This window comes from Filicampus tigris, chromosome 3 (assembly GCF_054856515.1).
Source record: "Filicampus tigris isolate MCC_2025a chromosome 3, RoL_Ftig_1.0, whole genome shotgun sequence".
Taxonomy (NCBI): Eukaryota; Metazoa; Chordata; class Actinopteri; order Syngnathiformes; family Syngnathidae; genus Filicampus; species Filicampus tigris.
The window spans coordinates 29370078-29396388 of record NC_141219.1 but is presented as its reverse complement, the minus strand read 5'-3'; the positions used below and the strand labels follow the sequence as shown (position 1 = coordinate 29396388).

Below are 26311 nucleotides of genomic sequence, written 5' to 3'. Positions count from 1 at the left end.
GTGTAGTGGCCGCGGGCGTAGTTGTTTGCTGCGTCCTCCTTGCCGGTGATTAACTGTTCAGGGTGGAAGAGCTGTCTATAGGTTCCTGTGCGCACTTCGTCTAAAAGAGAACAAAACAAGTTTAGTTGATGTTGAAGGGGAAGTCAACCCAAGAATATGTTCTATGCTCCTTCGCTAGCGTTTGTGGAATATGACTATATGAGTTAATCAGCAAAATCCACCTGTTTTTAGCCATCTCAGGGGCTGGCCATTTTGTCACTTCTGTTGACTAACACAGTTGCTCAGGTAATGACTAACCACAGCTTACCTGTTTTCTGAAGCTGAGCTGTGATTGGTCCTTTGCTGCATTTTGCTGCTTAACCCTCATGCCAGATTGGACATATTTTGGACATATTTGATGTTTTCTTCTTTTACATCAAAGAGAAAGCATAGAAAAAAACGCTAGGGATCTGAAATTTCCCCCAGATTGCTAAAACAGGCAGACGTTCGAAATGGCACTGTGCCGGTATTTCTAAACCATTGCATTTACGCATTTACGAGCTGATCAAGTTGAGTGCGCATGACTTAAAATGTCCAAAATATGTCCCATTGACTCCCATTGTAAAGCATGATTTTTGACGCACTGTAAACTGATGTGTTTTCGTGCATTTTCAATGATTACCCGATGAAAACATTGTGTGACGGGTCTACTAAACCGTGAAAATCTAAAATTGGAGTTTAGAGTGTTAACAGCCCTAATCCACCAGGTGGCGCTAGAGGACAACTAATGATTTTGCTTCGAGATGACGTATGTGCTCGTGGCACAAGTTTGCATGAACCAATTTTTTCCGGGTCACCTCTATTTGAGAAAAGACGTGTGTGTGCGTGCGTCCACGTACAGGAATATACACTCACGTACACACGCCTCAGCCGTGCGCGCGAGTGCAAGTGAATACGTGCGCTCATATTGGAAAATGAAAATGCTGTATGCAAATGGGATCTCATTCGCTAATGTTGATTGATACCCTTTTAAATTGCATTTTAGATATCAAGTCATGGATGGCAGATAATTTCCTACAGCTCAATGAGGACAAGACTGAGGTCTTAGTTATCGGTCCCGAAGGTCAGAGAGAGAAGCTTTTACCAAAACTACACATTTTTAATCCCTCACACTGTGTGAAGAACCTTGGCGTCATTTTTGACTCTGAGCTCAGTTTTATTCCTCATATTAAAAATGTAACCAAGATTGGTTTTTATCACCTTCGGAATATCGCCAGAGTCCGCCCGTTTCTCTCTCAGGCTAACACGGAAGTGCTGATGCATGCCTTTATTTCCTGTCGTTTAGATTACTGTAATGCCCTGCTCTCTGGCCTCCCGAAAAAGAGCATTTCACCACTGCAACTACTGCAGAATTCAGCCGCTCGGGTGCTGACGAGAACCAGAGGGCGGGAGCACATTACGCCAGTTTTGAAATTGCTGCGTTGGCTCCCTGTGTGTTTCAGGATCGATTTTAAAGTACTTTTATTAGTTTATAAATGTGTTAATGGTCTTGGGCCATCTTATTTATCTGATTTGCTTTTATCATACCAGCCCTCGCGGATCCTGAGGTCCTCTGGCGCCGGCCTTTTATTTATTCCAAGGGTGAGGACCAAAATGCATGGCGAGGCTGCATTCAGCCATTTTGGTCCTCACCTTTGGAATAGCCTGCCAGAGGATGTCAGGTCTGCAGAGACTGTTGATATTTTTAAGAGGAAGCTCAAGACACACCTTTTTAGTTTGGCTTTCAACAACTTTTAAATAATTTATCTTTTCTTTTGATTGAAGATAATTCTATGTTTTGCTTTGAATGTTTTAAAGCACTTTGAGTTGCATTTTTATGTATGAAAAGTGCTATATAAATAAAATGTGATTGATTGATTGATTAATGTATTCGCTGTGGAAGTGGCGCTCCATTAAGCTGCATTGTGATTGACAAGAAACGTACGTCTGTGTGCTTTGTGACCGTGTGTGTGTGCGCGTTCATGATCAATTGGACAATTGTGACCATGTTTTACTGAAGTAAGAGTACTTAGCAAATGTTCATGTGTTGATATGAATGTGTGCGTGCGTGAACGCATGTGCACGCGCACGCACACACACGGCAAAGAGACTGTTGACCACCTGGACGAGTTGTCAGAGTTTGTTGTTATTGTTATAGTGCTTAATTCTGTAGTTGTTCGTTTGATTTACATGAATTCTGTTCTAAATTCTTCAGTTGTGTTTTTATTTTTTTAACCTTTCATGAGTCCCTGATAGTGTAGTGGTGCACACGCCTGAGTTGTGTGCGGGCAGCGTGGGATCGATTCCCGCTCAGTGACAGTGTCTATGTGTGCCCTGCGACTGGCTGGCGACCAGTTCGGGGTATAGTCTGCCTTCGCCCATTGACGGCTGGGATAGGCTCCAGCAACTCCCCGCGACCCTGTATAGGATAAGCGGTTTGGAAGATGACATGATGATGACCTTTCATGATTCAATTACCTTATATAACATTTCACTTTGGTTTATAATATATATATTTTTTAAATATTTAAATATTCATAAATGACTTAGTTATCATAGCACAATACTGTGTTTATTGTCCATAGAGGGCATCAACAATAAATAAATATATAACAACTATATATGTATATGTATAAGTCTGATCCCCTGACCATTTTGAGTGGTTGAAAGTAAAAATATATTCAGAAATTACCTAGTTAACACATTTCCAAGTGTCACCACGAGGGGGAGAACAATTGGGAAATTGCCCTTGTCAAAACAATGGGCATGCAAAAAAAATCTGCTGTTATGACTTATTCAATGCTCTAATTATGTCATATGACGTATTCAATTTGATTTTTTTTCAATGCTCTAATTATGTCATATGACGTATTCCAATTTGATTTTTTTATTTTATTTATATATACAGCATAATTAGTTTTACTATTAGCATACCACAGCTGCTGTGTCCATAGAGGCCATAAATAAATAAAAACTATATATGTATGGATAGGTCTGGTGCCACTGAACATTTTGAGTGGTTGAAAATGAAAAAATATTCAGAAATGACTTAGTTATCACACTTCAAAGTGTTGTCCATTTTTTGGTCAAAATACTGCGAGAGGGGTAAAAAGGTCAAAATTGCCATTGTCAAAAATAGGGAAATTACCCCCCAAAATTTTTCTTATGACTTTTTGACTTATTCAATGCTCTAATTATCTCGTATGACGTATTCCAATTTGATTTTTTTTTATTTTTTTTTTTTAGATATATACAGCATAATTAGTTTTGCTATTAGCATACCACAGCTGCTGTGTCCATAGAGGCCATAAAAAAATAAAAAAAATAAAAAACTATATGTATGGATAGGTCTGGTGTCACTGAACATTTTGAGTGGTTAAAAGTGAAAAAATATTCAGAAATGACTTAGTTATCACACTTCAAAGTGTTGTCCATTTTTTGGTCAAAATCCGCGAGAAGGGTAAAAACGTTAACATGGCACGAGGGTTAACTCATGTTCCACAAATAAGGTAATAATGTTCATCTTGCCTTATTATTCGTTAATTAGGTTTGAAGTTTCTTTTTTCCGACAATGACAATGATCGTATTTTAGTGAAGAGAAATATTCTACAAACATAACATTAATCAGAATGACGACTACTAGGGCTGCATAGAACATATTCACATTCATACATTGTATTCTTTTAAAGACATATTTTTGGGTCGACTTCCCTTTAAGTGCAAGTACCCTTTACGTGTAACTCTTTCAATGCCTCCTAATGAGGGGTGCCGTCAACTACGTTTTTGATGGGATCTGTGGAGAAAATTCTTGGGGACAACACTTGTTTGAGCAGTAAGCTAGGAAAGTTAAACAAAAATGATAATGATTAAAAAAAAAAACACTAACTACAGCTAGCAAATGCCAGCATCTGGTTGGATGAGACTTCAGATGTATGAGGCATCACAAAAGCAAAAATATAACCATATAAGCAGAGTTGGGTAGTCCGTCCCGGTCGGACTCTCCGGCCTGGCCAGACGCCTATTTTTGGGGCGATGGGTGGGGGCAGACACATTTTAGAAAAGGGCTCGACTAAAGCAAGGCCGGAGGTGGATTTTAGTCCGGCCCACTAATCGGCCCTCGTGTGTGTGACGTGCTTGCGAGGCGGCCAAGAGTTAATCTCAACCTACTCTGCAAAATGGGCAAACAACAAAAAATACCTTTGAACGTGTCTTATTTGCATTGGACATGGTCCGAAAAAAAAAAAACGCATTCGGTCTGCACAGAGAGGAGAAGAAAAGTAAGATGAGAGGGAGAAGAATGCAACGAAAGAGACAAAGAAGGAGGAGGAGATGAAGAAGAAGGAGGAGGAGGAGCAGAAGGACACAAACAAACAGAGGGAAAGCTCAGGAAAAATGTAATCATTTTTCAATGAAATGCAGATACAGCGCGAGTTCTACAAGTGGTGGCGATAATGACGAAACCCATCGTGCTCAAGCACATTGGCGAGTGACGTCAGCAGCATGTCGAGGTGGAGGAGATTTGACGCTGGGATTGGGGACCAGGGAGAAGCCATTAGGGTGCTAAAGGGCTACCTGGAGAGCTGCCAAAAGTAAGATAATATATTTGTAATAATATGCAAGTGACAGTTTTTTTCGCCGTTACTCATGACGCCGTTTTAGAAAAAAAAAACTAGCAGGTAAAAACGTGTTCCCCCCACTTTTCCGTATCCATTTTTAGATATGTTAAAGTATTGTATACTGTAGTCCCCTCGTTGCCTCGTTAGATGTGATGATTTTTATGCAGTATTTCTATTGTTTATCGCAGGCGAAAGACGTAGAGGATTGTCGTCCTGCCGATTATGTTTAAAAAAATAAAAAAATTCACAGACCCATTAAATTGTTTTGAGTTTGAAACGGGGTTATTATTGTCCGCTTTCTTCACTCTTTAAAAGCATTTTTATTTTGGCATCTTTTCAACATGCCAAAAGTAAATTAGCCCGCTAATGATCTTTAAATAAACTTGTGCCGTTAGCATCTCTCCCGTGGCGGCATCATGTATGGACAGGCGGACGTGTGGGTGTGGGAGTGGTCGGGGGGCGACAATGTTTAATAAGGCCAGAGGATCGTGGCCGAACTTGCAAAAAAGGGTCAAGTGCCCAGCTCTGCATATAAGTCACTGTTGTGAATTAAATCTTCATAATCTTTTCACAAAAAAATTGGTTTTCTGCATTTTGTGATCTAAACTTGGTTATTTGGGTGAAATCAACTCAAGTTCTACTGCTGATTACTAAAAAAAAAAATCATAACGTAGAAACAAAAAATGTTTATGATGAAAGAAGAAGTCTAATCTTTCTTTTGGGAGTTTCCGTGAGCCTTGAAAGATCAGTCAGAATGCTCAAAATTGGCTGGCACGCAACAGGTTCTCTCTTTTTTTTTTTTTTTTTAAATAAATGGCTGCTGGCTTTGAAAAGAGTTCATATTTCATGAATTGATGGCATTTACCGATGACTGTGGGCTCCAGGTCCACGAAGACAGCTCTGGGCACGTGCTTTCCCGCTCCGGTCTCACTAAAGAAAGTGTTGAAGGAATCGTCCCCACCTCCAATGGTCTTGTCACTGGGCATCTGTCCATCCGGCTGGATTCCGTGCTCCAGGCAGTAAAGCTCCCAGCAGGCATTGCCAATCTGAACGCCAGCCTGTCCAATATGCACCGAGATACACTCACGCTGCGGGAAGGGGAAATAATGTTAAGGTTATTTTATGGTTGGGTAAGCATAACTATTTAAGATATTTTAACAACTTGGATAATGGAAATTCAAGCGGCATTTGCTTCTAAACAAAACAATCTCTGTGTTTTTAAATGTATTCAAGCGTCATTTGCTTCTAAACAAAACAATCTCTTTGTGTTTTTAAATGTATTCTGTTTTTTAAGAACTGAGTAATTTGCCATTGATGGGACAAGACGAAAGCCGAAACAACATTGTTTCCAAGGGAATAACGGTGAAATAATTTTAGTGTATGATGATTCATTGTGGCGGCACGGTGGTCGACTGGTTAGCACGTCCGCCTCACAGTTCAGAGGTCGCGGGTTCGATCCCGGCTCCGGCCTCCCTGTGTGAAGTTTGCATGTTCTCCCCGTGCCTGCGTGGGTTTTCTCCGGGCACTCCGGTTTCCTCCCACAGTCCAAAAACATGCATGGTAAGTTGATTGGATACTCTAAATTGCCCCTAGGTGTGATTGTGAGTGCGGATGTTTGTCTCTGTGTGCCCTGCGATTGGCTGGCAACCAGTTCAGGGTGTCCCCCGCCTACTGCCCAAAGACAGCTGGGATAGGCTCCAGCACGCCCCGCGACCCTTGTGAGGAGAAGCGGTACAGATAATGGATGGATGGATGGATGATTCATTGTAGAAACAGGATATTTGCATAACAAAAATATGGGGAAATACTGGTAATCGCCTTGTTTCCAAGAGTTAATTGATATTTTTGTCCTATCGGTCCAGACTCCAGCCAAAATAAAATGTTTGTTCATTTTTGTGTACAGTATATCAGTACAGTTTGTAAAAACTACCCCATTTTTTTTTGTTAATTCCTTCCTATTCCCATCAGTGTCCCCGGAAAGTATAACTTGTCCAACTGATTAAGATCCATTGCTAAATTTCCAACGAAAAGTTTGCAGAAAGTTGCTGCCCTAGCACCTTTTCATCCTCGGTGCAGAATAGCTGTTTTTATTAGGACGAAAAGTAGTGACAAACATCCTGCCATGTGCCGTGTCAGTTTCTAACCTTCAATTTTAAATAAAATACTCCAAGGCAAATCGCACTCACCATATTTCCTGAAGGAGACGAGTTACTGAAAGAAGAAACAACAGTTTAGACAGGTGACAACCATGGGATTGAATTAATTTATTTAGCAAGTGGCAGAAAAATCTGCAGTGTACTTTTCCTGGCCAGAGGTTGGAAAGGTCCGGCTTCTCACCTTCCTCAAACGCAGCATTTGAGCGGCCTTTATTGTTTTTAGCAAATAATCATGAACTTGGAATTTTATGGCTGCAACACGTTCCAAAATGTTTACCACTGTGTTCCATCATCTTTTCTTTTAAAAGCATTCAATAGTTTGGCAACTGTGGCAGAATTCTTTGCCATTCTTGCTTGATGTACTGCTTCAGCTGAGTAACAATCCAGGGCCTCCGTAGTCGTATTTTACGCTTCAGAATGCGCCACACATTTTCAATGGGAGACAGGTCTGGACTGCAGACAAGCCAGTCTAGTACCCGCACTCTTTTATTACGAAGCCACGCTGTTGTAACACTTCCTGAATGTGGTTTGGCATTGTCTAACTAACACAGCCCCATACGTCACAGATGCTGGCTTTTCAACTTTGCATCCATAACAGTCTGGATAGTTATTTTCGTCTTTGGCCCGTAGGACACTACGTCCACAATTTCCCTACACAATTTGAAATGTGGACTCATCAACCACAGAACACTAATTCCACTGCATCAGTCCATTTTAGATGAGCTCAGGCCCAGAGAAGCTGGCGGCGTTTCTGGGTGTTGGTAATAAATGACCTTTGTTTTGCATAGTATTGTTTTAAACTGCACTCACGGATGTAAGCGCCAAACTGCATTTACTGACATTGGTTTTCTGAAGTGTTCCTGAGGTGATGTCCGGGACACATTGATGTCAGTTTTTCATGCAGAGCACCCTGAGGGATCAAAGGTCACGGGCATTCAATGTTTGTTTTGAGCCTTGCCACTTTCATGAAGTGATTTCTCCAGTTTCTCTTTAAGGGGAATGCAACATGATTAATATGAAATATGAGTTAAAGCAGAAGTCAACCGTTGTTCAATTTTGCCTAACAAGAAAATCCCGATTATTTTCTCTCAAACCCGATTTTACGATTATGATTTCTTTGTAAAATAAGAAATAATGAAAAATGTCGTATTTTGAATGTCTTTTATTTAAACCAGTCAATTTAACTTAATACACACAGAACATTCGGATTAACAGCATTTTCCTTGCAAAATAGATTTCAGATCGGTTCTTAATTAAACCAATAATGAAAGAAGAAAGTGCATATACCATCTGAAACGAAATCATCAACATGAGAGAAAGTAGACAGTCAAGTCTGTAAACCAAACAGTCTGTCAGCAAGTCGTTTTGCCAACCAGCTAGTGACTAGCCTTTCACCTTTCTCCCTGGTCTTACTTAAACATAAATCAATGATTACTGCAAAACTGTCACTCAACAATACAATGCACTGTCAAGCTTGAATACGGATGCATAGTCCAGTTGGACCAGAGGTCCGTTGTAGAGGAGAAAACGGGACGCCTTTCAGACATTGAGTAACATGTTCACGGGTTGTATTGTACATGCGGGGCACACACTACACTACAGATCTATTTTTGCCCGATTTATTAACCAAACGCTCACTTGCCTGAGCAAATAGCAGAATCACAGGTAGCCATGGATGTTGTTATCTGACTGCCGCTCGTGGGAGGAAGAGGAAATGCAGAGGAAACTACGGTGGCTTAGATACACCAAAAATAAAAAAAATCGAACGTGCGATTTGAACATTTTTAACATAGTTTTATCCAGAAAATCCGGTTTCGGTTCAAAATTGCTGGAGCCCTAGTCATCTGCATCTTACATTTTTTTTCAAGAATATGTTCCCAGCAGGCCCACTAGTTGAAACACAGCATTCTGATTAATTTTGAGTTTGTGGAATATAAGTTAAGCAGCAAAATGCACTCGTTTTTAGCCATTTCTGGGTGCGGCCATTTTGTCTTCTGTCGACTGAAAATGACATCACAACTGCTCAGGGCTCAGGTAACGACCAATCATGGCTCAGCTTCAGAAAACAGGTCAGCCGTGATTGGTCGTTACCTGAGCCCTGAGCAGTTGTGATGTCATTTTCAGTCAACAGAAGTGACAAAATAGCCGCCCCCTGAGATGGTTAAAAAGGGGTGGATTAACTCATATTCCACAAACGCAATATTAATCAGAATGCCGTGTTTCAACTAGTGGGAACATATTCTTGAAAAAAATATGTTTGGGTTGAGTTCCACTTTAAGTTTTTTCAGTTCTGCCTGACGGTGGGCAGATCCTCCAAGCGATGCATTTAAGCGTTTTATGTTTGTGCTTTTCCATTGTTTTTTGTAAATACATTTTTGTAAACCTTTTATCTGTGTCTGCGTTTCTGGGATCTGCACACCCCACATCCATCAATTTTCTCACAGTTGCTCACAACCTCGCCCCATCTTTGCTTGTGAATGACTGACTAATTCAGGGAAACTCCTTTTATAGCCGATCGTGGCACCCACCAGCTCCCAATTAGCCTGTTCACCCATGGGACGTTCCAAAAAGGTGTTTGATGAGCATTCCTCAACTTTCTCAGTCTTGTTTTCCACCTGTCCCAGATTTTTGGGAATGTGTTGCAGCCATAAAATTCTAAATCAATGATTATTTTCTAAAAACTAGTGATGGATCAAACAACACTGGTGCATCAGCGCTGTGCAGGGTGCTCAAGTGTGAAACCCGGTATTGGTGCATGTATCGCTTTAACAACAAATCATGTGACCGATACAGGAATTGTGTCATTCGGATGTGCCGCGCCAAATTGTGTCTAGAAGGAAACAAACTGTATTGACATGTTGTGGGTTTGTTGGATGGAGATGTGCCAGTGTTGGAGTTTTGTTCCTCGTGAAAGAGTGTTTTCTAAGTCAGCGGTCCAAGAGGAGAAACCGTCTTAGAGCAAAGGCACTTCAAAAACTTTTGTTCCTCATTAAAAATATGAAGGAATGCATATTTAGTGTTTTATTTCATACGATTGAACACTTTGGTTTACAAAATCCCATACATAAGTTACACGTTATCTCTGAATTTTATCAAGAAAAATTTGCTATATATTACATGCAAACTCATTTGATCATTTACACAAACAGGCACATTTTGAACTCTTCTCTTCTCTTATCAACAACTTCACTAAGCTAACAAATGGAGCAAATACAATTATACAAAGATCATATTTTAAGTACAACAATAGCAATTGAATTTAGATTATAAGATAATAAGATTTAATATTATTTCACAGGTTAATGTTGGGTCAGCATGCAAGTTATTCCATCATATTTTCTTTTTATTTACCTGCATTGCTTTTAGATCTACAGCACAGCACAGATATGTCAACACACTCTTTGAGGCATCATCCCATCACTATTAAAAACTACAGTATGAGTTTGAACATTAAATGCCATGTCTTTGTAGTGTATTAAATACAGGTTGAACATGATTTACAAATTGTCTTCTGTTTTTATTCATGCTCAACACAACATCCTAATTTCAATGGAACCGTGGTTGTAATATATTTAGTAACATTTTTTAATTATGGGTTAGGTTAAGAAGCAGGTGGCATTTTTTTCTGAGCGTCACTGAAAAAAATTACAACGCATGGTAAAATCTGTACTGCACAAGCTTTTATGGTCAAACTTTAAAACAATTTCAAAACATCTATTTTAAAATAACTACAATTAAAATATCTCAAAAACCTGAAGTGTGTCAAAAATAACTTTTGAGTAGTCCTAAAGTAGTCCCAAAGTAGTCCCCCAACCTCTGATTAAGTTGCCCTTGGACCATGATGCTCAAGTTCTGATAATATGACACCAGTACTTAAACAATATGTAGCAGTTTTCAGTGGTTTCTAATTGGTCTTGGTTACATAATCTAGCTCTAGCTCTATGAGTCATAAAGGACAGTCAGTACATTTGTTGAAGATTCTTTATCTAGCGATAGGATTTTTCAATTTTTTTTGCCTGTAAGTATTCATGTCCATGTTTTAAGAAAATACAACCAACAAAGCCCAAGTGTTCACCACCATCATTTTCTATATTGTAGTATATAACAGAGCTTACCGATAACCAACTCCGGAGCAATATCACACCGTGGCTGTTAATACGTGAATTGATTTGACTTACTTTGTAAAAGAGCAGGAAACACTCTTATGGACACACGCTGACTTTGCACAAAGAGGTTGCACGCTCAGTCGTCTGTTGAACTTGGGAACGTATAAGCCTTGAGGAGAAGATGCCATAAAAGAGAAGGAACGTCAGAAAGGCTTCACCGCAGAGTGACATCATCACCATGGGTTGGAGCTGACAACACGTAACGGACATTCGCGAACGTGATAAAGACTGACACCGAAATCCGTATAATGCTATCAAATTAACAATAAGGAAAGCAATAAGAAATTGAAAATTTGGAATGTAATTTTCCCCCCCATAAAACTTAGTTATAAATATTCAGAGCTAGTTTTCCTGTTTTACTGCGCTTTACTTTTTACGTTCATTGTCTTTCTTTTTTGTTGGGACTATTTTGCTTAATAGTGATATAAATGTAATTACTAATTTGATTTCCTGGTATATAATTTTAATTTCGGGATTTTGATATGTGATATTGTTATTGTTTGTTGTTTGATTCAATAAAGTTTTTTGGGGAAAAAGATTTCGGTGCCCGACAACAACAAACGTAAAGCAATGACCACTTGCACCCCTGTATCAAAAATGATCAACGAATGATTCATATTAATAATTATTCATTACCATTGGTTATGATTTGTATCAAATGTTCTGCCTGAAAATTACTATTATGGCAAAACACTGCATTATGTCTCATACTTTACACTATTTCAAGCAACTAAATAGGCCTATACATATTATGATGCAGCATTGTTGTACACCACTGACAACAACCAAAATAAAACCGTTTCAGTTCAGCAATACAATTGACCAAGAGAAGAATAACGTGCCATAATGTTACACACGAGTCACGTTCTTCGGCAAATCCAAAATAATTTGCACACTTTGCAAAGACAAATTCAAATACCATATTAGTTGTACGTCATTGGTGTATTGTTCATCTGATTCCACAGGAAAAGAGTCGTATCCAAGGATCAAAGAAAGCTATTAGAACAGTCTTTGAATCGAAATAGACTTTTATTTTTTTCCACATTAATTCCAAGATTTTACTCAAGCTTCGTAAAAAAATTGTAGTTGAAAAATACGATTAATCGTGATCAATTATGGAAAATCTTACGGTTAATGAGTTAAACATTTTTAATCATTTGTTAGCACTAGTGGCTATTAATTGTATTGAAGGTATTTTCTTATCAATTGGTAAATGGGATGTTTGCACAGGTGGTAAAATCAGCTGTTCACTTGGCGGCAGTGTTTTTTTTTTGTTTTTTTTTAGAGGCATCTGGCTGGAAGAGTTGCACTGTCAGACCCAATTGCAATACCCACACTTGCACCCTACGGTCTTCGCTGAAGTGCACATGTAATCGAAATACACGAAGGGTTCGAGGGCACAGGTTACGAGTGTACAAAAATTGCAGAATTGGGACACTTCGTGTTACGGCATCGACTTATGCCCCTGCCTCACCGAGCATGGCGACACATGTTGTTGTTTTGGCAAATGAAAGGCACTAAGGTGCAAGTGTGGGTATTGGGATTGGGCCTTGGACAGGTGCACTCTGCACTGTCAGACACGAAAGGGTAAGATTTTTCTTTCTTTCTTTTTCTTTTTTTAAACTTCGCTCAATGACGTAACATGCCTGCAAGCAGAAGCTGTTGAAGAACTTTTACTACAACATCTTAAGAGAACGTAAGTGACACGTCAAGACTCATTACCTACGAAAAGCAATGTATTTAAACAGTCATCACTTGTGAATTAAGCAAATTATAGAATTACTGTTTATGGATGTAATTTTATAACTTTGGTTGTTGTTACCCTTGTAATTTCATATGAAATATTTTCTTTGAGAATGGGTCTGCATGAAAATCAAATAACCATTTGTTTTACTGTTTTTAGTATCTTTTTTTTAAGGTAACATCCAATGAGCAAGAGACACGGACCACGACTCTGGTGTCGTCGGCCCATGCATGAGCATGTATAACTGGACTTCATTGTCTAGTTGAGGGGGTCACCAACCTTTCTGAAACTGAGAACTACTTCTTGGGTTCTGGTTATTGTTAAGGGCTACCAGTTTGATTCACACTTCTGAAATAACACATTTGCTCAAATTTCATTTATTCATATTATTTGGCTTTGTTAGTAATGATATTGATGTGACATTGAACAGTTTAAAGAGTTTCACAATAGCAAATAAATATCTTTAGCAACAATATTTCTATTAATCTTGTCAGGGTAAGGCATGATGTAGAAGTGGAGAACTCAGATGTGGGAAGGCGAGGCAGGACAGTTTAGGAGATTTTAATGAAATGGCAAGAGGTGCAGGGAAATACAATTGAAAGGGTAATGATACTTGGCTTGGTGAAAAGGCTGAGCTTGGCATGGTAATGAAGCTCGGCTTGGCATGGTGAAGAGACTTGGCTTGGCTCCACTTGGCTGAGAGAGTTGACTGGGCATGGTGTGGCCGAGAGAGGACTTGGCATGGCATGGCAGAAAGAAAGAAAGAAAGAAAGATAACTGCGTGACACCAACGGACCTTGATACCACTAACCACCACAATGCAACACAACAAACAACAACAACAATGACCTGACAAGAACTGAAAGGAAAGCTGGGAACTAAATACAGACATACTCACGAGACAAGGAGAAACACCTGGACAAAACACGAAAGGTAGAAGGGAGCTGATTGGTTAACAATAGGGAGTGGAAGGGGTGGACACAATAATCATAAAGAGACAGACACAGGAACACTGAGAAAAAATATGAAACTAAAATAATAAAAAAACAACAAGCCAGACATATCATGACAAATCTCTTCCAATGTTTGTTTTCAAATTATCACTTCCACAACATTCCAAGGAAATCACCATGTCCAGTCACCGGTGAGCTTTTCTTTATCTTTTTTTGGCTTGCGGGCTACTCATGTGGTCCATGGAGCTATCTGGTGACCCCTTGTCTAGCTGATGTTTGAAATTATTTGACAAATCATTTTTTGCAGCTAAACTCAAATAAAACTGAGGTCATTATACTTGGCCCGAAGGTGGTGTCTGATAAAATACAAACATCTCTTGGACCTCTTGCTCCAATAGTTAGGCCCTCTTCCCTAAATCTTGGTGTGATATTCAATACTGAACTCAAATTTGAACTTCATGTTAAGAAGCTTATGCAATCATAATACTTGCAACTCCGTAATATTGCTGAAATTAAGTCTGTTCTATCATACAATATACTAAAAAGAAATATTTCATCAACATTAGACAACTGCAACTTATTTAATTTTATGATTAAGAAATCTTGGAATAAACTGCAAGTAGCTTAATAATCGGCTGTTCCAATGCTCACTAGAACAAGTAAAAGAGCTCACATTGCTCCAATTTTGCTATATCTTTACATTTGCTGCCTATTCGATTCCGAATCAGTTTTAAAGTATCACCTTCAAAGCCCTCCATGACATGACACCAGGACATAGAATAAATCAATCAATCAATCACATTTTATTTATATAGCACTTTTCATACATAAAAATGCAACTCAAAGTGCTTTAAAACATTCAAAGCAAAACATAGAATTATCTTCAATCAAAAGAAAAGATAAATCAATTAAAAGTTGTTGAAAGCCAAACTAAAAAGGTGTGTCTTGAGCTTCCTCTTAAAAATATCAACAGTCTCTGCAGACCTGACGTCCTCTGGCAGGCTATTCCAAAGGTGAGGACCAAAACGGCTGAATGCAGCCTCGCCATGCATTTTGGTCCTCACCCTTGGAATAAATAAAAGGCCGGCGCCAGAGGACCTCAGGATCCGCGAGGGCTGGTATGATAAAAGCAAATCAGATAAATAAGATGGCCCAAGACCATTAACACATTTATAAACTAATAAAAGTAATTTAAAATCGATCCTGAAACACACAGGGAGCCAATGCAGCAATTTCAAAACTGGCGTAATGTGCTCCCGCCCTCTGGTTCTCGTCAGCACCCGAGCGGCTGAATTCTGCAGCAGTTGCAGTGGTGAAATGCTCTTTTTCGGGAGGCCAGAGAGCAGGGCATTACAGTAATCTAAACGACAGGAAATAAAGGCATGCATCAGCACTTCCGTGTTAGCCTGAGAGAGAAACGGGCGGACTCTGGCGATATTCTTAAGGTGATAAAAAACAATCTTGGTTACATTTTTAATATGAGGAATAAAACTGAGCTCAGAGTCAAAAATGACGCCAAGGTTCTTCACACAATGTGAGGGATTAAAAATGTGTAGTTTTGGTAAAAGCTTCTCTCTCTGACCTTCGGGACCGATAACTAAAACCTCAGATTGTCCTGATTGAGCTGTAGGAAATTATCTGCCATCCATGACTTGATATCTAAAATGCAATTTAAAAGGGTATCAATGGGTCCTGTGTCATCAGGAGACACGGCAATATACAGCTGCATGTCATCAGCATAGCTGTGAAAGCTGATGCCGTGTCCCCTGATGACATCCCCGAGGGGAAGCATATAAAGATTAAAAAGTAGGGGGCATAAAATCGAACCTTGAGGAACCCCACATTTAATTTCATGAGTTTTAGAGGAACAAGTATCCATACTTACAAAGAAATATCGGTCTGTGAGATAGGAATAAAACCAGTCAAAAACAGTACCAGAGATGCCCACTAGATTTTTAAGTCTATTTAATAAAATTTGGTGATCTACTGTATCAAAAGCAGCGCTTAGATCCAGTAGCACCAAGACTGTGAGTTTTCTCATGTCTGCAGTGCACCTAATGTCATTTAAAATCCTTAAAAGAGCAGTCTCCGTACTGTGGTTCATCCTAAAACCAGATTGATATTTCTCCAAAATATTATTTGTATTTAAAAAATGATTCAACTGGATGAAAACCATGTCATGTCATGTCATCTTCCAAACCGCTTATCCTATATAGGGTCGCGGGGAGTTGCTGGAGCCTATCCCAGCCGTCAATGGGCGAAGGCAGACTACACCCTGGTCGCCAGCCAGTCGCAGGGCACACATAGACACTGTCACTGAGCGGGAATCGATCCCACGCTGCCCGCACACAACTCAGGCGTGTGTACCACTACACTATCAGCAGACTGGATGAAAACCAGTTTTTCTAAAATCTTACTTAAAAACGGTAAGTTGGATACGGGTCTGTAATTATTAAAAACGCTCGGGTCAGAACCGCTCTTCTTCAGAAGGGGCTTCACCACCGCCGTTTTAAAGGCAGCGGGGAAGACGCCTGTCTGAAGAGAGCAATTGAAGTGAGTTTTTAAATCCTTAGAGACCAAAAAGACAGCTGAGATGATCTATTCAAGCATTATTGGCTGTTCCAGAGTCCAGGGAGGAGGAGGCATTACCGCCTGCGCCCATTCTTGCATTACTTTAATACTAGTGTGGTTCAAACTAACAAAGACTCGTTTTGTGTGTTTCTACATACCGGTATTTGACCAAAATTGAGGAAAATTTCAGTCATGGCAAGTTGGTACTGTTCAAATGTAAAATGTGTTTGACTGAAACATGTCCACGTTATCTTGTAAAAAGTTTCACAATTATTTGACATTATTAAACGTCTTAGTCAAGGTAAAACTGTATTTATTGTCATGTCATGTCATCTTCCAAACCGCTTATCCTATATAGGGTCGCGGGGAGTTGCTGGAGCCTATCCCAGCCGTCAATGGGCGAAGGCAGACTACACCCCGAACTGGTCGCCAGCCAGTCGCAGGGCACACATAGACACTGTCACTGAGCGGGAATCGATCCCACGCTGCCCGCACACAACTCAGGCGTGTGTACCACTACACTATCAGCGGACCTCTGTATTTATTGTCACATTGAATAATCAGACTTTGTGGCACCGTCAAGGCCACGCCCTTTGCCGAAAAGCCACAATATTCGGCGTAGAGCAAGATCATTGGCTTGAGGCTTTTCTGAGAGATTTTCAGTCGGATTCGTTCAACGGGCTCCGTGCAGTAAATAGAAATGTAAAAAATGCCTTTCTTCGCCACTAGGTGGCGCTATATGTATAATGGAATATTATCATATAGATGTCTTCAGGTCGCGACTCTTTCTGTACAGGTGAAATTTGGGATTTTTTGGAGCATGTGCAGAGGAGTTATTAATGTTTTTCTCCTGTATGGCGAAGGAAATAAATTACGCCAAATTTGATGCCCCGCCCCCGTCATATAGTTTATCGAAAACTCGAAAAAAAATTCCCAGTTGTTGCCCCAGGTCTTAAGATGATATATCCGAAGTTTGAAGTCAATTGGAATAATCCTCTGGGACATGGGTGCAAAAGTATGCACCCTGTAAATGTCCAAAAATGGTCCAAAATTGGACATTCAAAAATTCATAGCTCACTTCATATAAATGTTAGACTATGGCTGTAACACACTTTTTTTGTACGTCTTGGGGGGGCTACACGTGCCTGCCAATTTTCATAGGCCTAGGTCAAACGGGCTGGAATTCTATTTTGTTTTCCTACTCTAGGTGGCGCTACAGAGCCATTTCGTTTGCGTCGTTTACGGCAACTTTAAAATATATAATTTTTTGCCAGGCCCGATGAGACTGCAAAGTTTGAGTTTTCGTGCATGTTTAGGGGTTCAAAAATCCGATCATTCTGTCGGAAGAAAAATAATAATTTCTACAGAAACAATAGGGACCTCGCAGCGATCGCTGCTCGGGCCCTAATGAACAAAAAAGAAATATGGCAAGGCAAAGCAGGCTAGCAAATGCTCAAAAGGAGTTGTAGGAGACAATTTAGTTTTGGTCAATTTTTTGTAGTTGTGTTACATAAATTATGCCATGTTGACATATTCACACAGTATTTGCATATATGATCATTTAGTTAAAAATAATTATTTTATTTTTTTATGCATATATTAGACTTCATTTGTTTATAATATACAGATATACAATATGCTAAAATACTTTATTATTGTACCTATTTGTTAGAGTGTCACGTGACTGGTGAGAGTGTACAGTTAAATTCGAGTGAGCTGGACGCTAGACAGATGAGGTCAGCTCATGGTAGAAGCGACACCGTTTTTTGACCAAACAAACCAACGGGCAAACAGAAGACAATTTTTTTTTTGCACAACTTTTTGTTTATTAAATAGTAAAGACCAAGTCGTCGTCCTGTCGTTTGCGTTCAAGACTCATCGTTACTCTGACCTCAAAGGTGTTTCGTTTCGTGGAATAACACCTACAGGAGTGATAGTATAAACTTATCTAGTCATACCCTGGACCTACCTCTTGCATAAGATCCTACTTTTCCTATAGTATTCATGACTATTAAAAAAAAAATGAAAACAAACTGATTACTACAACTATACAGTACTTTAATGTAGATTTAAATAACTATAAGTATATTACAATTCTAATAATTCTAAACAGCTCCTGACATACTATTCTAATATATAAGTATTATAGGACAATGTTTATAAATATCATTACAAGTTTCTTCTTATAGTGCAACAATATGACATTACTTTTTAGACAATATAATAGAAATAGATAGTTCAATGTGCACACGTCCATGTTACAAAGGCTTTTTAAAAATGTATATATTATAGTTAAAAGTAGCCAAATGTTGTAAAATGATGGTTCAGACAATAAATAACTTTACGAAGTACCAAGTCAGAGGAAACTAACTTAAATGAGGGTTAAACTCGTACTGATCTCAGGAGCAGGTGCAGCCTACAGAGTAAACGGAGGTTTTAAACGTGATCACGTGATCACATTACTGTCATGCCGGTTAAGCTGTCTGATCATCACAAAAAGGGAAAGTGCCATTAGTAAGTGCCGTTAGTGCGGCGTTTTACAAGCTGGTCTGAAAATGTAATCACTTTTATTTTCAAATCTATACCACCACCACTTTCTGTCTGACAGATCCCCTTGTTTTTTTTTAAATACTGTCATGGACGGGGAAGTATGGAAGCCCGTTCCCGCCAGTTAAAAAAAAAAAAAAACGCCAGTAAAAAAAAAAAGAAGTTTTTTTTCCTTTGGAAGAAGCCCATTCCCGCCAGTAAAAAATACATAATATTTTATTTTATTTTTTTTACTGGTGGATTTTTTTTTTTTTACTGGCGGAATGGGCTTCCATAGGGAAGCCCTGCTTTTTGTTGACAAGAAGAATCACATGCATGATCGATCGCTTTGAAACGCACATTGAACCCACCAATAGAACATAATGGACATGTTATAATTATCAAGCAGCCCTTTGGGTCGATGATCGTTGTGGACGCACGGACAAGCGGCGAGTCCCGTACCCCCACCCACCCCCGCACACACACACACACACACACACACGCCCCCCCCCCCCCCCCCCCCCACACACACACACACACGCACACACAGGTTTTACCCCATTCATTACATTCAACAATAATGAATAATTCGACCTTTTACACTTTGTAACAATATTTGTCGTATTATTATAAGTCTATTACCTTTATGGTTATTTGTGGTAGGATTAGTTTCACAAATGTCCTTTATTGTGGCTTAATGTTATCGGCCTTGTTCCTTTATTGCCATTATTGGTTTTTAATAAGTTTGGTCTTTTTTTCCACAGTCACCTACAGTGTACTCAGTTACGTCTGCTTGGTCATCATCTCAACTTAAGAAATGTTCGCGGGGCCTGCGTTTCTGTGTGAACGCAAAACAATATCGTGTCTAACGTCTCAGGAACTAGTGGTAATTTTGGAGTGACAGGCATATTGCCAGTTTGTAGCATGTAATGTTTACAGAAAACCACTAGATGGCAAAGTTGACCCATTTCAAATCCCTAAAAGCTCTAATTTAGTCGCAGAGCATATTACAGACGTTGCTGGATATTTCCCATTCAAATCAGTATGAATATTAACAGGACAATCATGTCCTTGCATTCTGAGGTAAGTGAAACATCCCTAATAGTCATTTTTTTATTTGGCCATTTCTGCAGCCGGTTCTGGACCAGTTTCCAAACTGAACAACAGAATCACTCTTCTGCATCATGATGAAGATGTCATTCCCTCTTGTTTGTGTATCAACCATTCTTTACTGCATGCTTCCCTATAAAACTGGACGGGTCACTCAGCACAGTTGGCTACCAAGGGGCCACAGTAGCATACACTGTAAGGAGTCAATGGTCAAGTGCTCAAACTACTGCTGAATAAAATATGGAAGTGGCAAGTGGTACTGGTTGTTGTTGCTAGTGTTGAAAGAACAACACGAAATTGAGAGAGCTCATTTTCACATTTATTTGGAGTTGATCAGAGGCACTGCACTACTTATATTTAACATAAAAATTACATTATTTTGGTTAATTCTGAACATGGCCACATCCAAGAGGGTGTTGCAAGCCTGTTCAACCATATTATTCAGTTGTTTATTTTTACTTCCCCTCAAGAAAAATATATATTTAAAATAAATCAATTGAGTTATCCGGGTTAGTCAAATAAGTTGTAGTTTTTTTTAAATGATGTTTTTTTTTTTTTACATCACAAAAACCTGACAAAACCTGGCGAGCCTCTGATCCTACATTTGTTACCGAGCAGCACTCAAACACTGCAAGTCATTTTGTGGCTTCTGGATGAGCCCCCTGACACAAAGTTGTTCTTTTAAAAACCTTTGTTTTGGTTAGCTGCTGTTCCTTTCATGCATGTGATTCTCTTCAAGTGAAAGCAAGCAGTCCTGCAGTTGCCAGTGACCCACTTGCCTGAAACACTAGAGGAGTACCACAAAAGGGGAGGTGGAGGTGAAAACGTGGGAGACTGCTATGATTAATGTGATTTCTGACATGGCTTGAAAGAGACAGATGGGAAAGTAATGAACAAGGACATCCGTGATATGTGGTGGTGGGATGAGCACAAACAGGATTCACTACAGGTGCTTTCAACAAATGTATGAGCCCATCGACATCCTATTAGGCCAAAAAATACTAGAGAAAATAATAAAGTAGAAAATACTGGAGCATGCCAAGCAAATTGCTTCAAAGAGACAATAGAAGAAATTAAACTCCCAAACTATAACATTTCAGGTAACACTCACTTTCTTTCCTCATGACAAGTTGTGACGATTTGATTATCACAATTTAGTAATTACATTTCATAGTCTAAGTATAAAGGGACAGCAGTTGCTCATTCATTGCAGTCAAAATGATGATCAAGACACTGAGCCACCGAAGATGCATTACAGGGGCACAGCCAAATATGCACACCCTGATGTCTCTTTTTACATGCCCGCAAGAGAAATGAAACTAATTTGGAGCGATATTTACTTGAAATTAAAAAGAAAAAAAACTAGCAGTTGTTTCACTCAGAAATTCAAAGTAAATTATAGAAGGAGACTTTGAATATGGGCGACACGGTGGTCGACTGGTTAGCATATCCGCCTCACAGTGCAGAAGTGGTGGGTTCAAATCTGGGCCTAGCCTTCCTGTGTGGAGTTTGCATGTTCTCCCCATGCCTGCGTGGGTTTTCACCGGGTACTCTGGTTTCCTCCCGCATTCCAAAAACATGCATGGTAGGTAAATTGAACACTCTAAATTGTCTCCCAACATGAAGGTTGTGGGGTTTGTACCTCACCCACTGAGGGACTTTATTAAAAAAAATAAACCAATATTATGCAAGTAAAATTTACTCAAAAACTCTACTTGTAAAATTTAATTACAATTTCTGAGTGAAAAAAAGGATTTTTTTTTTCAAGTAAATAACACTCCAGTCTCTCTCATTGTCCTTGATGCCCATGCGATGTTGCAGAGGCGTGTCAACCAGGTCACCCCAACAACATCCAGAGCCTTTAGGAAAATCTGGGGGGTCTCATCCACCTCCGGGGGCCTTGCCACCGAGGAGCTTATTAACCACCTTGGTGACCTTAACCCAGAGATAGGAAAGTCTGCCTCAGAGACCCCAAACTCTGCGTCCTCATGGGAAGGCATGTCGGTGGAATCGAGGAGGTCTTTGAAATATTCTCTCCACCGATTCACAGTAGTAGCACCCCATCCTCACTATATACAGTGTTGACGGTGCACTGCTTCCATCTCCTGAGACGCCGGATGGTGGACCACAAGCCATCCGGAAGTTATTCTCCATGGTCTTGCCGAATTCTTCCATGCCCAAGTTTTTGCCTCAGTGACCACCGAGGCTGCATTCCGCTACCCATCCAGCAAGCTCTGGATTCCCACAGGCCAAAAAGTCCCAATAGGACTCTTTCTTCTGCTTGACGGCATACCTCACCGCTGGTGTCCACCAACAGGTTCGGGGGTTTCCGCCAGGCACCAACCACCTTAAGGTCACAGCTCCCGTCGGCTGCCTCAACAATGGAGACACGGAACATGGTCCACTTCAATGTCGGCCACTTCCCCTGGGACGTGGGCAAAGTTCTGACGGAAGTGGGAGTTGAAATTCTTTCCGACAAGGGAGTAGTTCCCAGCAGACCTTCACAATACCTTTAGGTGTGCCAGGTCGAACCGGCATCTTCCCCCATCATCGGAGCCAACACACCAACAGGTGGTTCATCAGTTCACAGCTCCGCCCTTCTCTTCACTCGAGTGTCCAAAATATGCAGTGCAAATCCAATGACGCAACCACAAAGTCAACCTGTGGCCTCAAGTGTCCTGGTGCCAAATGCACATATGACACCCTTATATTTGAACATGGTGTTCGTTATGACTAATCCGTGATGAGCAGTGAGCACAGAAGTCCAGTAGCAGAACACCACTCGGGTTCTGATTTGGGTGGCTGTTCCCCCCAATCACGCCCTTCCAGGTCTCACTGTCATTGCCCATTGATGTCACCCAACAAAGCGATGAAGTCCCCAGAAGAAGCACTCTCCATCACTCCTTTCAACGAGGAGAGGGTGCTCTGAACTACTATTTGGTGCATAAGCACAGACAACAGTCAGGACCCGTCCCTCCACCTGAAGGCGGAAGGAGACTACCCTGTTGTCCACAGGCGTAAACCCCCATGTACAGGTGCTAGGCCGGGAGGCAATAAGCATGCCCACAACTGTTCAGCGCCTCTTACCGTCTGCAACTCCAGAGTGGAAAAGAGTCCAACTCCTCTCAAGACGACTGGTACCAGAGCCAATCCATTTTTCTTATTCGTCATGAGGATCTCTCAGCCGTCCTCGGTCTGGTGCCTCGCCTAGGACTTGTTTGCCATGGGTGACCCAGCCAGGGGCGTAAAGCCCCAGACACGGCATGGGGAAAACATGCAAACTCCATACAGGAAGGTTGGATCCCGGGATCGAAACCTGGACCTCTTTATCGTGAGGCCAATGTGCTAACCAGTCAACCATCGCCCTTAGACATGGTCAATTTATTTAATTAGTTGATGGCGACTTTAGTTTACCGTTTGCAATCAACTCAAACAGGAGCACCACGTCTGTTTTGGGATACATTTTAACAGGCTTAAACAGAAGAAAAACCTCTGGAAATAAGTTATTAATTAGAAGAAAGCTATATTTGGACCGTTTTGAGTTTTCTTTTGAAACTCAGAGGTTATCCTGATGCACCATGCTTAAAAAGAAAGACCATTGTTCTCTTCTGCGATACCATGGAGCAGCCATGACTAAGCCTGTATAATACTGTAGAGTACTCTTTTTCCTGTGCGTGCCCTCCTTGCAGTATTGTTCTCACAGACTTAGTCTGCCCTCTAGTGAACACCCATTTCAGTGATGAGGAAGAAGGTGGACAGCAATTTTGTTTTGTTAACTAGCTGTTAACAGTGAGTACAAACCGTATCTCTTTGCATGCAAAGTATGGCCTTGTCTGGGACATCTCTAGACCTGACTGGTAATGTAAAAATCTATCGAAACCTGACGGGGCGTGCCAGCTCCACCGTGTACTGAAAGCTATGACCCAGAAGTAGAAGACGTTCGTTCTCCTCCTAAAATAAAATTGCGTTATTTTGCAATAATTATTTGTATTGCTAAATGCAATAAAAACTGAAAATGTCTTGCGTTGAAAGGCAAATGTTTTGCATTACAACACAATCTTAAATATTCTCGCGGTGTCCCCTGGCTTGCCCCATCGTCTTCATCACATCACAACGGTCTTTTGTTGGCAGCAAAATACTATCTTAGTTAACACTTGAGGGTACTGCCCTAGTGACAGTTGAAAACAATTCAATCCATTCATGATACTCCCAGCCGGTAAGTGGATGTGCATAGGAAATTAGCCAGCTAATGAGCTTTAAACAATGTTTATGAGTGCATGGACATTTTTTGGGGGGGTGGACTGACGGAATGTGAGGACGGAGACGCTTTAAAAGGACGAGGACAGACAGATCGGAAGATGATTATTTTTATGAACAAGTACAGAGGGGCGAGGACGGAAGGGTATCCAGGCCGCCGACGGAGGACGGAGCGACAAAAAAGGGTAAAGTGCCCATCTCTGAAATTCGATGCTGTGCCGTGCTGTAAATTATGCATGATGAGATTACCTGCTTGGTTCATTTATTCTGCTAGCACTGAGAGCACATGTCATAGTGGGTTGGTGTACTACATTATCAAATTAGCTTTATTTCTTAAAAAAAACTTGAAACTGAGGCACTCAAAGTGATTCAGAATGAAAAGGCATTTTTTCCAACTGGCCATGTTAAAATAAAGGCCTTTTAATTCTGAATCACTTTGAGTGCCTCAGTTTCCAGTTTTTTTGAAGTCCTGCGTTGATCCCTCAACTGAAGAGCGCCAAAAAGATATTTCTGAGAAAACGCAAAATATCCGAGAAGCACTCCTGTATGCTTTGATAGCTTTATTTCTTGTCATATTTTCATAGTACTAACAGGCATAAATAGGTATATTTAATGAATCATAAAATTCAAGGTAAGTTACAGTAAGATTGACTTGTGATTGGCAGTTTTTCAAGAGGACGTGGCATGTTCATCAACAAAGTCATTTATTTTCAAAATTGATTTTAATCACACCTACCTTTTTGCAAACCCTTTATCATAAGCAAAGCGGCTAAGAAAACAGATCTTCAAAATGCTTTGCAACAAAAAACACTCGTCCACCGACACCGGCATGAAATTCATTGGCTTTGCGAGAACGAAACGGTTCCATGTGCCCTATTCTTATCTTTTGGCCACTCAAACAGCTGTTGGCCTAAATTTGAACAATGCATTGCCATACAGCGCCGAGGCATTTCGCCAAATGACGCGGTAACAATAGCAAAGAGCAGTTCAAGAATCAACAATGCAGTACAATGACCGACTGGCGACTCGGCCTTCTTTAAATTACGTCACTCGTCGAATATTACTGGAGAATTCCAAACATATGCTCTTTTATTGTTAAGTGTGTCGCTATATCAGTGTTGGGCAGTTACTTCCAAAATGTAATATATTACATATTACTAGTTACTTGCATGTGAAAGTAACAAGTTTCTTTACAATATTACTCTATTTGTAGAGTAATGCGTTACTCAAGTTTAAGTTACTTTTAAGTTACTTTTTAAAAAATCGGGGATTAATTTATTTAATATGATTTCAAGACCTTAAAATGAAAATGCAAAATTTGCTGCCATACTTTAATTTATGAGCATATTTAACTATATAGTGTGGTCTATAATATTAAACGTTTCGACTCTATGGTGTGGTGGGACATCACTACCTTTGATCAATATTTGAATCAATAAGATTTATTTTTTTAAATATAAATATTGGAACTGATATTTTGTCCAATAAATAAATCACTGTAAACCACAAATAAAATTACCATTATTCTCAAATTAATTTACACACTGGGGGCGGCATGGCTCAGTGGTAGAGTGGTCACTTCCCAACCGGCAGGTTGTGGGTTCAATCCCAGGCCATTGTAACCATGTTGAAGTATCCTTGAGCAAGATACTGAACCCCCAGTTGCTCCCAATGCTGTGTCATCAGGAGGTAGATGAGGTACAGTGTGAAGCGCTTTGAGTACCAAAGGTAGAAAAGCGCTATACAAGTGACAGTCCATTTGCCATTTACACACAAATAATAGTGATGCATAACATATAATCAATAATTGGTCTAACAAGACAGATAGATAGATACACACAGACAGGGCATGTGTAATAAAAGCAAAAATATGTATTGAAGTCAAAATTGACCTGACTAAATGTTTTTTTCATTATTATTTTTTCTATTTATAATAATTGAAAGTTCAGTTAGTTCTAATTTTCTTTTACTACATGGAGACAAAGTTTCGAGGTGATTTGAAAAAAAAAGGTAAATAAGAAACGAGTGCATCAGACTCTAATAAGGGCGTCTATTGTAGTTTGTCCAATTGGCATCATTTGTCACCGGCAGATGATTTGCATTTTGATTGTGAACAGCCAATCAGAATCACTACGTTTTACATATGGCAATTGATGGCACTAAGTTCATTAAATCATATCTAAAAAGCACAGTG

At 40.0% G+C, this 26311-nt stretch overlaps 1 protein-coding gene across 4 annotated transcripts in view; it reads right to left on the bottom strand.

The window, feature by feature from the left end:
- Positions 1–11111, bottom strand: part of LOC147150556 (tubulin alpha-1C chain-like) — a 12398-nt gene extending 1287 nt beyond the window's left edge. For 2 of the 4 annotated variants that reach the window (XM_086026341.1, XM_086026343.1), the window contains exons 1-4: positions 10969–11111; positions 6821–6845; positions 5500–5722; positions 1–100 (exon numbers count right to left, since the gene is read on the bottom strand). The exon at positions 1–100 is cut by the window's left edge. In XM_086026341.1, coding sequence (XP_085882467.1) covers positions 1–100; positions 5500–5722; positions 6821–6845; positions 10969–11084 — 464 coding nt within the window. In that variant the 5' untranslated portion in view covers positions 11085–11111. Of the gene's footprint in view, positions 101–5499; positions 5723–6820; positions 6846–8432; positions 8510–10905 lie in introns of those variants that run through there. The other 2 variants (XM_086026344.1, XM_086026345.1) reach the window with 2 other exon arrangements.
- Positions 11112–26311: the final 15200 nt, after the last annotated feature.